The sequence below is a fragment of the Penicillium cinerascens genome (assembly GCF_028974065.1).
Source record: "Penicillium cinerascens strain IBT 15544 chromosome Unknown contig_16_segment0_segment0, whole genome shotgun sequence".
Taxonomy (NCBI): domain Eukaryota; kingdom Fungi; phylum Ascomycota; class Eurotiomycetes; order Eurotiales; family Aspergillaceae; genus Penicillium; species Penicillium cinerascens.
The window spans coordinates 3,007,048-3,020,090 of record NW_026695286.1 but is presented as its reverse complement, the minus strand read 5'-3'; the positions used below and the strand labels follow the sequence as shown (position 1 = coordinate 3,020,090).

Here is a 13,043-nt window from a genome sequence, read left to right as displayed (position 1 = left end):
TGCTCGAGTAACAACTCTATTCCATTGGATACCAAGATTATTCAAGGACCTAATTGATCAAACTTAAACTGTCACTGGCCCTTTTGCTTCTTCTGCTTGTTCTTGTTCCGTCCACGGATAATTGTCGGATGAATGGTAATAAACACTAAGGTATACCCCTGTCTTCTCCGAATACGCGAAGGAAACCCAGGAAGTCAACCGAGCTGACTGAGATAGATTTCGTTCGGGGCTGAGAAGGTTAGCAACGATCTGAAGACTAACATTATGGAAACGGAGTGGCCTCACAAGTAGTGCTGCACTGTAGCCTCGTAGCTGCTGCCGTACTTTTCCAAGCCAATCCGGGTCAAGAATTGAGACAGGCCGCGGATGATCCTCTGATCGCTTTCTCCGTGGACGGGAAAGTAGAACTTTGTGAGAGGAATTGGCTCCCCTTTCTTCACCTCGTAGTTCCACACCATCGGGGTCGGGGTCGAGTCTTTGCCATCATCAAAGCCGCCGGTAAAGCCATGATGGCCCTCAGAAAGCCCCAGCAACTGCCAAAGCTCCTCAAGGTACTTCAAGCCTTTCTGAACAACATGTGATTTGGCGCGTCCTCCCATGGTCCAAATTTCCTCAATCTTAGACCACACAACGCTGTTGTTGGAGCTATAGAGCTTCAGGCGGGATTGGGAAGGAGCAACGCAGTCAAAAGACCAGAATGCAAATTGGCTGGCCCCTTTAGTTTCCTCCAAGTATTCCGTGGCCATGTCAAGGGCTGGAAGCGGTCCCATCTGCGCGAGGAGGGGCTTAACGGACTCGTTCACGAACGGGCCAAATTCTTCGCCGCCGAGATGGCATTTCATAGCAGGGAAGGTATAACCCTTAACTGAAATTCCTTCAGGCTTAAGGTCAAACCCAAATGCTGCTTGTGAGGTCAACTGGCTGCCCTCAATAGCCTTCCCCTGCAGCTGGTCTCTCTCACGGGAATTAAGAGTGTGTGCGTCCAGGAAATATCGAAAGAGAAAATCATCGTAGCCGGGAAGCCCGAGTTTCTGGAGCTTATTCAGGAAATCAACCGGCGGTTTCTGGTTGTAGAGATCATGCTCGGTCCCAGAGGCTGCCGCGAGGGGCTCGAACCCGACACGAACAACAGGGCCTGTCTCTCCACGTTGCTGGTAGTTGACGCTAAATTCAAGTGGCAGACCGCTACGCGTTATGGCGCTGCGAAAGGAAAATGGATAGGGACCCAAGCTTGGGATCAGCACCTGACTGAAGAAGGTGAGGGCCTCCAAGCGTCGTCCCGGACTGTAGTCGGCCGATGCCAGAACCTTATCCAAGAGTCTCGCGGTCTGCTCCCACCAGGCTCTTTGATGGTCATTGGTGAAGAGACAGTATCGGTCCAGGACTTCAAAAGCGCTCGTAAGAGAAGCTGTGCTCTTCTGAGCCATCTCAACGTATCTGCTAATGACTAGGTCTATTGATTTCTGAATTTGAAGTCGCGGACCTGAAAGTGTATGAAATGAATACGTGCAGGGTATTTGGCTGTTGACACTGTAGGCTACCGGTCGTCTTGTACAAAACATCGAAGTGATACATCATTCCGATGTTATCAGCGCATAAGCACATTCCGCATGCACTCTGTAAGGGTCCTGGAAGCGGTGAAAGTGTGAAGATCTATTACTTACTGCTTGTCTTCACGCATCACATGCGACGGGTTGGTTGTACGTATGAGTGTCCACATGCCTAGAAATACATAATGCTGTCTGGAATGTCGGATTCTTCGATATAGTCATAAACACGCCAAGAGTAAACCTAGCGCTGATTTATGATACTGCCCACATTCGCCAACGGCTGTAAATACCCCGACTGATAATGAATATAAACCCGCTCACGAGCGACATGGACGCGGTAAAGACCCACACCGCGTTATATCCGCGGCGATCCAAAATAGCGCCAGCAATTGGGGCCCCCACAAGACTCCCAATAGTCGACGCCACATAGCCGCACCCCATGCGCGAGCCCACAAGGCGAAGATCGGGGCAGAGCTTGACGTAACATGCTGGCGGTAGTGAAGACGGAGCTGCAGAGACAAAGCCAAGAGCAATAATAACAAAGACCAAGCCGCATTCATTACGCAAGTCAATTAGTGCCCAAGGCAATATGCCGCTAAGGCAGACAGAGGCGGAGATCACATTGAATGGACCGACCCACTTCGCCATTGCATTCAGCCCGAAGCATCCACACGTGTAGGCGGCCAAATAAATCGACAAAACGAAATTAATCAGGACTTCATCTTTGATATTAATGGCAGACGCGTACCCTTGCACATAGAAGGCAGGGATGTTGACAGAGATGGATGATACTAAGACTCCCAAGAGGAAGACGACACTTGCTGGTTCTTTGAAGACAGTCCAGTCGATGAAATGTCCCATGGAGCGAGGCTGCACTGGCCTTTGTTGAGTACGGAAGACACACGCGGCAATGAGAAGAGGGAGAAAAAGGACTAGCCCTGTTACTCGCGCGGTCCACGGAAAGCCTATCTTGGAGACAATTTGATTGAACATGACGGGGAGGACAATCCCACCTGTAGCGTGTCAGAATGAGGACATTGAACTAGACCAAGACATGCTCACCCACACCGCCCCCTGTGGCAGCAATTCCGACAGCTACCTCCAGCTGCCGGTCAAAATACGTAACAAGAATGCAAAATGCAGGTAAGAAAGCCAGTCCCGCCCCAATGCCCATGCAGACCCCCTGCGCCAGAAACGCTTGGTAGTAGGAATTGGAGAGACTGAGCATCATCTGGCCAAGCACGACGAGAAATGATCCTGTGTATACGAGATGGTAGAAATAGCCACGATCATACAGCGGTCCCGTGACAATCCCTAACACAAGGCATAAAGCCGCCTGGAGGGACCCGATCCACGAGATTGCCGACGCCGAGACATCAAATTTGTTTTCAGATTGATAGAACGCCTGGTAGGCTCCGAACATATTGGCCATTCCCCTAGGTCGGGTTAGCTAGTACTGCACTGGGGGAATTACACTCACGCTGTGCTGAAAAATACCATGAACGATCCTAGAACTTGAAGCCAGGCAGAGCAGCCCTGGTTACGAACCAGCTCGTTATTGCTTGGGGGTGTCTCTGAAGGAGATGCAGTTTCTTCGACTTCTTTCTGATGTTTCAGGTCCATGATGTTCGAACTGGCAGTCAAATTTGAACATGAATGGACATATTCTGCGAAAAAATGTAGATTAAATACATCGGTATTCGGATTTTGACCCAACACCTGTGAGATATCCGTGTTTTGTGGCAAAAATGCTGTAGGGGTGGGTCTCTTAATCTCCCTTGCATATGGAGAGAGGGGTGGAGCGGCCAGAACTATTTCTACTGTAATTTGAAAGACTGTGACTATTGATCGCAACAATTACATTCTTGCTCATCTAATATTGTATGCCAAAATAATGAATAGATATCTGAGAGATCATTATATATCATAAGCCTGCCTTTGTGAGAGAAAGAGTGAATACCACAAGGTCTTCTGAGAAGCGCCTCATTGTGTCCTTGGCCAAGGTCAAACTAATTTCCCAGTCGGCGTGTTTGGAATCCGCCCCTTTGACCGGAAATATAAATGCACAACCGTCATGCGAACCAGGGTTAGCATGGTAATCTACCACTTTTCCTAATTCAGGTCCGAAGTCCAAGTCGTAGATTGCCAGGTCTCTCCAGCTCGAGAGCTCAAGGTCAAATGGCCTCCAGGGGTACTCCGCATAGTCCTGAAGGCAGTTCAATTGACCGAGCATGTCTTCAATGTAGCCTTTATTCACCATGTTGATCTGCCTGCGAATTTCTAAAGCGATCTGGCTGATTGCAGGTATGGGGGACGTAACATCCACTTTGGACTGGACATGAAGCGATGTGAATGAGTTTCCCATGTACATGGGCGGGAATATCTCAGGCTGCTTTGATCGGAGATTGACAGGCAGTGACACCGAAACGTCGTGGATTCCTTTGTTCATGACCCTTGCCCTTTTAATGAAAAACGCCAATAGAGCCGACACGACATCATTTCGACTAAGAAAGTGGCTCTTTCCAAGAGCATCAAGGTGTTGCTGACATTGATGCTTCAGATGGTTTATATGTCGATTAGAAAATTTGAACAGCTGAGTGAGCAGAGTATCATACTCTCCGGTGCCGAAACTCTCGGGAGGAATAGGGTCCTGGGCGTTTGCGGGCACCTGTGGTATACCAATGACGTTCAATTTCTTGCGGGTGAAACTTTCTTTTCTCAGAATATGGGAAAGATGCTTTTCAATCGAGGGATCATGCCGACAAAGGCTAGCGAGATACTGAAGGATCAGGGCTGCCCCAGTACCGTCGAATACGCAATGATTGAAGTTCATACAGAGCAGAAGACCGTTTGCAAAAATATTGGCCTGGAACCGCACTACCACCTGTCGCTGAGAAAGTGGAAGTAATAGTGGTAGAGGACTGAATTCGACAGATTGCGTGACCTCTTCCACCATGCCGGTGTGAGACACAACTCGGAAGATAGGAACCTCACTGCTCAGGGTTGGATTGTGTCTGAGTTGTTTGAGGTTGCGCTTATTTCCCAGTTGAGGGCAGTGGATAACCTCGCTGGTCAGGAATGGCAGGGCTTGGAGGAGTCGATCAACAGCAGCTTGTAGGGTGAGAGCAGCCGTATCTGGGTTATCTACCCGGAACGACAGGCTATCCAGCCCGTAGTAGTTGTGCCAGATGGTTTGATCGAGCGAGCTTAGCTCAAAGGAATCGACCACCATGGTGGACTTGTTATTTCACAGACAAGTCTCATGGCGAGCTTGGGTTCTTATGGATAGGTTTCTATGTAGGTACCCGTAGATTATTGGGCTTAATGCAAGGGATTTGGATACGCTTAATCTCAGCGCAAAGTATGTCATCTCCCTTTTCTCGGCATGTAGTATCGACGTGAACTGAAGATGCGGTGAGCTGAAGAAGCAAGGGGGCAGGGTGCTCGCTTACATCATAAAACGCGCCCTATGAAAAACACAAAGCTGGCGGTATACAACTCAAGATTTTTTTACTGAAGACGGACTGTAATCATAAATCATGCTGAAAGAGTGGCGAGGACTTCCAGAAGTCGACCTACGTGACCATGAGAAAGTGGAGGATAGTATCTCTCGGATCGTTGAAGCAATGAAGATCTCCGGAGCTTGCATTGTTCGCACAATGTTCCCTGAGACCACGATCAACCGGGTCAGACAAGACCTAGAGCAGCATGTCCCGGCTGCGGGCAATTTCGATGGTATGGCATTTCCATCAGGAGAGGGGAAATGATCTAATGACTTGTACAGGAGTTCAGAGTTCCACTTCGGTTGTGACCGGGCTGCTCAGCAAGTCCCACGACTATGCTATCAGTATGGTTGGGCATGAGGTCTTCCTCAAAGTGGTGGATTATTTCCTCAGCGAGCAGGCTGGTCCCTTCCAAGTAAATACTCCTACTCATACACGCCCAACAAAGATTAATATCTACTACAGATCGCTCCAGGTATAGGTGCCACTGTGACCATCAAACCGCAGCTGGACAGCACCCTGGGCGCGTTTGTGCACCCAGGGGGGCAGCCGCAAGCATTACACCGTGACGACGTAGACCGTGCCAATGTCCAGCCTGCCGTGGAGCATTATGTGTTAGGAAGAGATACAAATGTTACGATGCTCAGTGCCCTGACAGAAACAACGGGCGCTAACGGGGCAACTCGAGTGATTCCAGGTAGCCACTTGTGGGATTACAACCGCCCCATACCTGACTCTGGCGACAGTTCTCTTATCGACGCGGACCTCCGCCCAGGCGACTCACTTTTTATCTTGGGAAGTGTGATTCATGGAGCCGGTGGGAATTCTACTGCTGCGTCGAGGGCCAAAGTCGCAGTCTTTGCCACTCGAGGCCGTCTTCGCCAAATGGAAAATCAGTTTCTTGCGTGCGACATGGAGACCGTTGCCAAGTTTCCGCAATGGCTGCAGAGGTTCATGGGTTATTCGATTGGTCAGCCAGCAACAGGTTGGGTAGACAAGAAGGACCCTCTGCTGGTTGTGAACCCAGAGAGTAGACCTTCAGAAGACCTGTGGGATCAGTCGTTGAATAGTTTCCATTGATGTCTACTTAGACAATCTCACTCATTGCATACAAACACATATACTTCAATGCATAGCTTAACCCTTCCTCAGTAGATCTCGGACCCAGGCTGCCGTGCCCTCCAACGCCTCCTTATTGATACCCGTAGCGATGCCAGCATTTTCAAAAGAAGCAACGAGTGTTTCCGTCGCAAGATTACCTCGAGCGTGCGGTACAAAAGGACAGCCTCCGAGACCTCCCACACTGCTGTCGAGCGTTCGAACCCCACACTCGTAGGCGGCCCATGCATTTGCCAGTGCCTGATTGTATGTGTCATGGAAGTGGCCAGCGATGCTAGTCATAGATATCCCATGATATTGAAGGTACCTCAGGAGCACACGCACAGCTGTTGGGTTGCCAGTACCAAGAGTATCCCCCAAGCTGACCTCATAACACCCCATGTCAAGGAGCTCCCTCACCCGACCGAGGACAGAAGAGGGCTCCGTCGGCCCATCGTACGGGTCCTCGAATATGCAAGACACATAGCTTATATACTGTTAGCTTGATTCTCTTCGAAAAAAGTCGTAAGACTTACCCTCGTACCGCAATACCCAATTGCCTGGCCTGGGCTACCACTTCCCTTGCCCTCCCAACTGCCTCGTCACAGGAGCAATTTAAGTTTGCCTGGCTGAAGCCCTCCGTGGCACTAATGAAAACCGCTATCTCCTTTACTCCGTGAGCACGGGCAATTTCAAACCCACGAAGATTAGGTACCAACACAGGAAGGCGGACACTGGACTTTGCGAGCATCTTCTGTACATGAACATCTTGGAGCAATTTAGTGGCATCAGCCATCTGAGGCACCGCGCGATGGGAGACAATGGAGGTCAGTTCGATTGCACGCAAACCACAGCACTCAAGTCGATATATAAGATCCAGTTTTGTGTCAGTGGAAATCCATTGGGAGATGTTTTGGAGGCCATCTCGTGGTCCAACTTCAACAATTCGCACAAATGATGATGTTGTGACCGTCATAGTACCGTAATACAATGCTGATCTTCATGGATGCAGGAGGAGCATCGCTGCGTTTGAAAGGCTACGAGTATTTATGCAAGTACATAAAGGCAAACCTCTGCAAAAAAAAAAAGCAGGTTCTTCTGTAGAAGATCGAGGGCCTTGCTTGTTGCCTCGGCTACATCGCCCCCTTACATAAAGAATACTGTACTGTATTCATGGTGATTTTAGCGCAATCAAAAGTCTCCATCGATCCAGAAGATTGTGCAGGAAGCACAAAAAGCAATACAGCAATCATTCTTAGGCTGACAAGAGGAATTTCAGGGTGTCACGCAGCTAAATATCTGACTGCACTGATACCACTATTTGATGTTTTCATAAGACTTTGTGTGTTCTAGCCTTTGATAGCGCTACATTTTTTATGAGGGACCCCTTGCACCACAAATTTCCTAAAACGAAACTGCCGTCAAAAAGCTCTCTTGAATATGAATTTGCGCTGCCTGTGACAGCTGATTTTCCTGCGTGCTCGAGCCTGTATTTTAAACGCTGTGTATCAACAAAATACGCCGAGTTTCACCGTTTCACCATTTTGATCGATAAGGGGGCTTGTTCGCTGCGAAGCTAAAGAAAAACTAACCAATAGATATATCAATATGTAATGGGTAAAAGTGGATGGTCATTAAAGGGAATTGACCGGAAGTGACAAAAACTGGCCAGGAGCGCATTATGGAAGCCAGGGGTGGAATGCCCTTTCTTTACATCGAGCTAAACCCAATAAATTGTTTGCCCGTGGGCAACCCCTTTTTCTGAATGGGGACTCTCGTTTAAAAATCACATAATCAAAAGATCTAAAAGAATCATTCTGGCTACTCAACTAGGCAAGTACGGGAGGCCCTTCTCAGCGAGGCTGGAAAGGATTTCGCAAATCATTCTGAATTGGACCTTGACAACTTTAGCTCCGGCCCGGCCCGGCCCACGAGTTATAAAACCTTGATAGTGTGAACCTTATATAGAGTACACTACCGACATTCGTCAGACAAATAAAAGAAGCTCGCTTAGTGATCGCTCTTGCACAACGTCGTTTTGCATAGAGACTTTGGTGCTGCCTGTGCCAAAGCTTCGATCACACGAGCTCGTAATAATGCCTCCGGTTCCAGCCCTACGCTGAGTCGCACAATATGCTTGGGGACACCATACTCGGCTGCCCAATCCTGCTCCTCCCAGTGTGCAAGTACCGAGTATGGAAGTGCAATGGATGAATTTGTTCCAATGCTTGGGCCTTTCCACACGTCCAGCGCGTCAAAAAATTTGACTGCAAAATCTGGTTCCCGGAAGACGACACTGAGTAGATATCCGTAGCCTTCCCCCTCACGACGATACCGCTCGTACTCTGCCCGTGATCGGACAAGAGTCGGGTAATTGACATAGTCAACTGACGGGTGAGCTGCCAGAAGATGGGCAATCTCACGGGCGGTCCTACTGCATCGCCGGACGCGGTCGGGGTAGTCAATGCAGTTTTCGCTGAGCAAAACTGCATCAGCTGGGAAGAGAAGGTCCTCATAGTGGTATTTTAAGTAGCCGTGGATTTTTTTGTAGTGACAAGAGTTGGGGTTGATGATGAGACTGCGACGAATTAGCTCAATTATCAATGGATACGGACAGTTAACTGGTGATACCTTCCACCCATCGCGTTGCAAGCCCCGTTGAAAATCTTTGTCAGACTGGTTGTAATAACATCCGCATATGGTAATATGTCAAGGTTTACTGATGTTCCTATGGTGTCATCAACCACCACTGTGAACCCGTATGTGTCTGCCAGACGTCTGATGCGAACCAGGTTTGGGGTGTGGAGCTGAGGGTTCGAAGTAATCTCGCTGAACAACACTGTATATTTTGCTCCTGCTGCAAGCGAGGACTCGAGTTGGTCCAGCTCCTCTTCTGTCCCTCGGCCATATAGCGTGCACTTGGTATATCCGCTGTCTTTCACCAGGGGTAGAGTCCCCGAATATAACCAGCTGCCACGCATTAGCCATGTATTGGTAAATCTTGGAGAATAGGACCTACCCAAATATTACGGCTGCCACGTCTCCTGACATGTCGCTCATCGCGCGCGCAATTTTGCCTATAGCCATCATGCCAGTGGAATATAGGAACACATCCTCTGGCTGTACAGGAACCATAGCTTGATTCTGAGAACTGATAGTCTCAGCAAGAACAGATTGGATTGCTGTCTTCTCTGTCGACCCCGAGTTTGTCCAGTCAGGGAGATCCGTCAGTGCATCTCCCGACCTTGGACCAGAGGTCTGGAAGTCAGGTTCATCATCTTCACATTGCGTGTCCATGAAATCCAATAGGTTCAGACAGAACTCAGCGTGTCGGTTTGAGATTCCGTCGCCGTGATTGAGCCAGAAAGTGAAAGCTTCCTCCTCCAAGCTCTCCGGAAAAAGTACCAACACAAAGTGGGCCCAGTTCGCTATTTCTGGATTACCTGGCTGGGGCACCTTGAATTCTATTACATATATGTTGGCAGCTGAATCTTTCTGCTTGAATGTATGCCGTAGACGGGAAGCAGCCTCCTCAGAAACGAATATCCGCGCTTTTACCCCCGCGGGACGCTTGACACGTCCTAGGGCAGCCTCAGTCAATTTCCCAACTGTCGGGCAAAATCCCATTCTTTCCAATAAGGGTCAGCATATGGCCATCATTTTGCAGAAAGTTACTAACCTTGGATACGTGGTCTGCTTTTTCTTTCTCACCCAAGATTCCCCTGCCATATTGCCTGTCACAGACGCCCAAGTCGGCAGAGAGAAACTCACAGCCTGTGCAGCTCTAGTTAGCAAAATGGATCCCATGTAGTAAGGGACCTGGGAAAATGAATACATGGGGGTCACCTGGAGGATGAGAGGTTCCCAATGGTTGCGTGCCAAACGGTGCAGCTTTCTTAATGTACTCTGCATTGTGGTCCCTCATGATGGAAAATTGCGAAGGAAGTTGAATCTTTCTCAACTGAAAATGGCGATGTAGTCGAATTTATAAGCTACCAATTTCTTGTTAGCGAATTACCCTGCTGGAGGTCGATGAGAGAACCTAAGAGCTGATACAGCCTCCCTATGCAGATAACGTAGGTAGACCCTACGGGTTCCACGGAAATCACCGCCTAGGGTGCAGACAACTGCGCGATGGTATGAAGAAATCTCAATGGTCAGATAAATCACATATTATAGTGCACTGTGTGGAGTCTAGGTTACATGCCCAGATATATAGGTGGAGTTGAGCGCTACTCCTGATGTCCCGTGTTCTGCTGCAGATCACTCGGAATAGCGGACTAGGACACATTTATTGCATGTAATTGGACAATTCGTGTCCGGCGGCCCGAGTCCCTTGCTTCTACTGCCAACAACCCATTTCAAGGTTCGGTCAGCTTTAGAAAGTTGGTGGCGCACAAGGGAGCTGGGTCTTAGACATTGCAGTAGACTCATAAGGTAGTTTCATGCAATGCAATAGTCTGCTATAGATGGCGGCCCTTCTTTGAAATATAAATACATGTTGCAGATTAACAAGGTAACAACGAGGTGATACCATATTGTCTTCTCCTCAGTCCAGCACTCCACTTTGCATAGAGACAAACAACATGATGCTCAGATACCTGATCACTGGCGCGACAGGTGGCTTCGGTGGCCACATTCTTGACTATTTCATTAATAACGTCCCCTTGAATGAATTTGCCGTCTCATCGTCCCAAAGAGGGAAGCGACAGTACTTTGAGGGTCGCGGAGTCCAATTTCGCCACTTGGACTACGAGGATCCTTCCACTCTCGAGGTGGGGCTACGAGACGTGCAGAATCTGCTCTTCGTCAGTACGAATACGAATGTGATACATATCGATCGAATTCACAGACACCACCAGAATGTCGTACTGGCGGCCGCCAAGGCTAATGTTCGGCATGTATGTGGCGCATACATTCAGCCTTCGCAGTATGTGACTAACTTCACTAATCATAGGTGTGGTACACATCTTTGCCTTTCGGTGGATTTGGGAATGACTCAAAGGTCGCGGTCCAACAGCAGCATATAGCCACAGAGCAAATGCTCCAAAAGTGAGGCACATTGCTACATATTCGAGTTACAGTGCTGAGACTGATTGCGTTAGATCTGGTCTGACGTATACCTGCATCCGCGAGGGTATCTACACAGAGGCATTCCCACTCTTTCTCAACTGGTATGCCGACACAGCTGAGATTATCCTTCCATGCGACGGTGAAATAGCTTTTACTAGCCGAGAGGACCTTGCTGAGGGTACTGCACGCCTAATGCTAGGTGGTGGGTACGAGAACAAAACAGTACTTCTCACGGCGGGCGAGACCATCACCGCAAGGGGGATAGTGGATACGATTATTCAGTCCACAGGTCGGGAATTGAAGATTCGGTATGTCTCGGAAGGGGAGTTCCTTGCGCATCATACGGAGCATGACAAAGGGAAGAAACCAGTCGTTCTTTTTGAGATACTTGCCTCATGGTGGACGGCAGCTGCTAGGGGGGAACTAAAGGTCGTGGACGGATTGTTGCGCGAGATACTGTGCAGGGAGCCATTGACGCCACATCATACCGTGAAAAAACTCCTTCAGGAGAAAGGTGATCATACCTGGCATCAAAACTATGCCTGAGTGATCTCGATGAGATATGTGGGTCAAAGACGATACCTCGGTATTGGCTGGACGATATCAGAATATTTGAGAACCGAAAAGACTCAAAATGGATGTGATCAGTAGCTTGCAGAAAATAATAACCTAGAAATGCCTTTTTCATGTATCACTCTAACTAAACCTGACTGAAACAACTGCACCGTAGAGCGCGGCTGTTCACCGCTGCTAACAGGCACGCATAGTGAACAAAGCAGAATTTATGCGCTGGCAAAGGAGGTCAGCTAGCCGAAAGCCCGTATTTCAGGCAATTTTAGGTCACCGCTTAATATCGCACCCGGCTCAGAAAAGAACCTCAGCTAAGCCCTGAGACTCTTATAAGCCGTGCTCAGGTGGCTTCACAATCGATCCCTTTCAACACCAACCGCTAGTGTTCAACATGGCCCAGGGTACAAGAAAATACACCGGCCTCTTACAAGACAAGCTCGTGCTCATCATTGGTGGCACCTCGGGCATCGGATACGCCATCGCGGAAGCCGCTCTCGAGAATTGGGCACTTGTGACAGTGGTAGGCTCCAATAAGTCCAAATTGGAAAATGCACTGTCCCAGCTCCGTGGGTCTTATCCTCTGGAAACAAACAACGGCCACTTGAGAGGAATACAGGCGGATCTTTCCTGCGCGAAGTCGCTGGAGGAAACAGTACCAACCATTCTTGAATACGCAGCTGACGGCGCGAAAATCAATCACCTCATAATAACGGCGGCGGACATGACTGTTCCGCCTCCCATCCGCGACATAACGGTCCAAAACATCGAGTCAACTCATACATTGAGATTCCTCGCACCTCTCATTCTGACCAAGCACCTACCTCGGTTTATGGAGAGTAACGCCGAAAACTCCGTCACTTTGACAAGCGGAGCGCATGGCCAAAAGGCCGATCCGGGCTGGAGTGTCGTAGCCGGATATTGCGGTGCAATCGAAGGACTTATGAGAGGGCTTGCGGTGGAAATGAAACCGATACGGTTTAATGTTGTATCTCCCGGGCCGATTGAGACCCAGGCTGTGAAGGACATCTTGGGGGAGCACTACGACATGGCGATCAAAGTGGCTGAACAGAAGGCGCTGGTTGGGAAGGTTGGCCGCCCAGAAAATGTGGCACAGGCTTATTTGTATTTTATGAAAGATCAGTTCGTGAACGGGACTGTCCTGGAATCGAATGGTGGGTTTCTTTTGACGTAGACACAGGAGTCGCTACCAGAATATCACGGCGATTAGTGTTTATGGGAAGTTGCTGAA

At 49.0% G+C, this 13,043-nt stretch overlaps 7 protein-coding genes across 7 annotated transcripts; 3 read left to right on the top strand and 4 right to left on the bottom strand.

Annotated features, from left to right (window-relative positions):
- Positions 1-281: 281 nt before the first annotated feature.
- On the bottom strand, positions 282-1,427 carry N7498_001129 (Aromatic prenyltransferase DMATS type; the record flags this gene model as incomplete). Its single annotated transcript, XM_058448192.1, has 1 exon — positions 282-1,427. One exon carries the CDS (start codon positions 1,425-1,427, stop codon positions 282-284), a length of 1,146 nt encoding a protein of 381 aa, XP_058313603.1.
- Positions 1,428-3,474: 2,047 nt separating this feature from the next.
- On the bottom strand, positions 3,475-4,782 carry fgaAT (fumigaclavine B O-acetyltransferase easN; the record flags this gene model as incomplete). Its single annotated transcript, XM_058448191.1, has 1 exon — positions 3,475-4,782. One exon carries the CDS (start codon positions 4,780-4,782, stop codon positions 3,475-3,477), a length of 1,308 nt encoding a protein of 435 aa, XP_058313602.1.
- A 427-nt stretch (positions 4,783-5,209) lies between these two features.
- On the top strand, positions 5,210-6,133 carry N7498_001127 (Dioxygenase cnsJ; the record flags this gene model as incomplete). Its single annotated transcript, XM_058448190.1, has 3 exons — positions 5,210-5,285; positions 5,335-5,468; positions 5,519-6,133. 3 exons carry the CDS (start codon positions 5,210-5,212, stop codon positions 6,131-6,133), a joined length of 825 nt encoding a protein of 274 aa, XP_058313601.1.
- A 57-nt stretch (positions 6,134-6,190) lies between these two features.
- N7498_001126 (hydroxymethylglutaryl-CoA lyase) lies at positions 6,191-7,127 on the bottom strand (the record flags this gene model as incomplete). Its single annotated transcript, XM_058448189.1, has 2 exons — positions 6,191-6,638; positions 6,688-7,127. 2 exons carry the CDS (start codon positions 7,125-7,127, stop codon positions 6,191-6,193), a joined length of 888 nt encoding a protein of 295 aa, XP_058313600.1.
- A 1,034-nt stretch (positions 7,128-8,161) lies between these two features.
- N7498_001125 (uncharacterized protein) lies at positions 8,162-9,778 on the bottom strand (the record flags this gene model as incomplete). Its single annotated transcript, XM_058448188.1, has 3 exons — positions 8,162-8,729; positions 8,783-9,121; positions 9,171-9,778. 3 exons carry the CDS (start codon positions 9,776-9,778, stop codon positions 8,162-8,164), a joined length of 1,515 nt encoding a protein of 504 aa, XP_058313599.1.
- A 959-nt stretch (positions 9,779-10,737) lies between these two features.
- Positions 10,738-11,770, top strand: N7498_001124 (uncharacterized protein; the record flags this gene model as incomplete). Its single annotated transcript, XM_058448187.1, has 3 exons — positions 10,738-11,052; positions 11,109-11,203; positions 11,257-11,770. 3 exons carry the CDS (start codon positions 10,738-10,740, stop codon positions 11,768-11,770), a joined length of 924 nt encoding a protein of 307 aa, XP_058313598.1.
- Positions 11,771-12,185: 415 nt separating this feature from the next.
- On the top strand, positions 12,186-12,986 carry N7498_001123 (SDR family NAD(P)-dependent oxidoreductase; the record flags this gene model as incomplete). The annotated part of the gene is made up of 1 exon (XM_058448186.1): positions 12,186-12,986. The coding sequence occupies one exon, from the start codon at positions 12,186-12,188 to the stop codon at positions 12,984-12,986; it is 801 nt and encodes a 266-aa protein (XP_058313597.1).
- Positions 12,987-13,043: the final 57 nt, after the last annotated feature.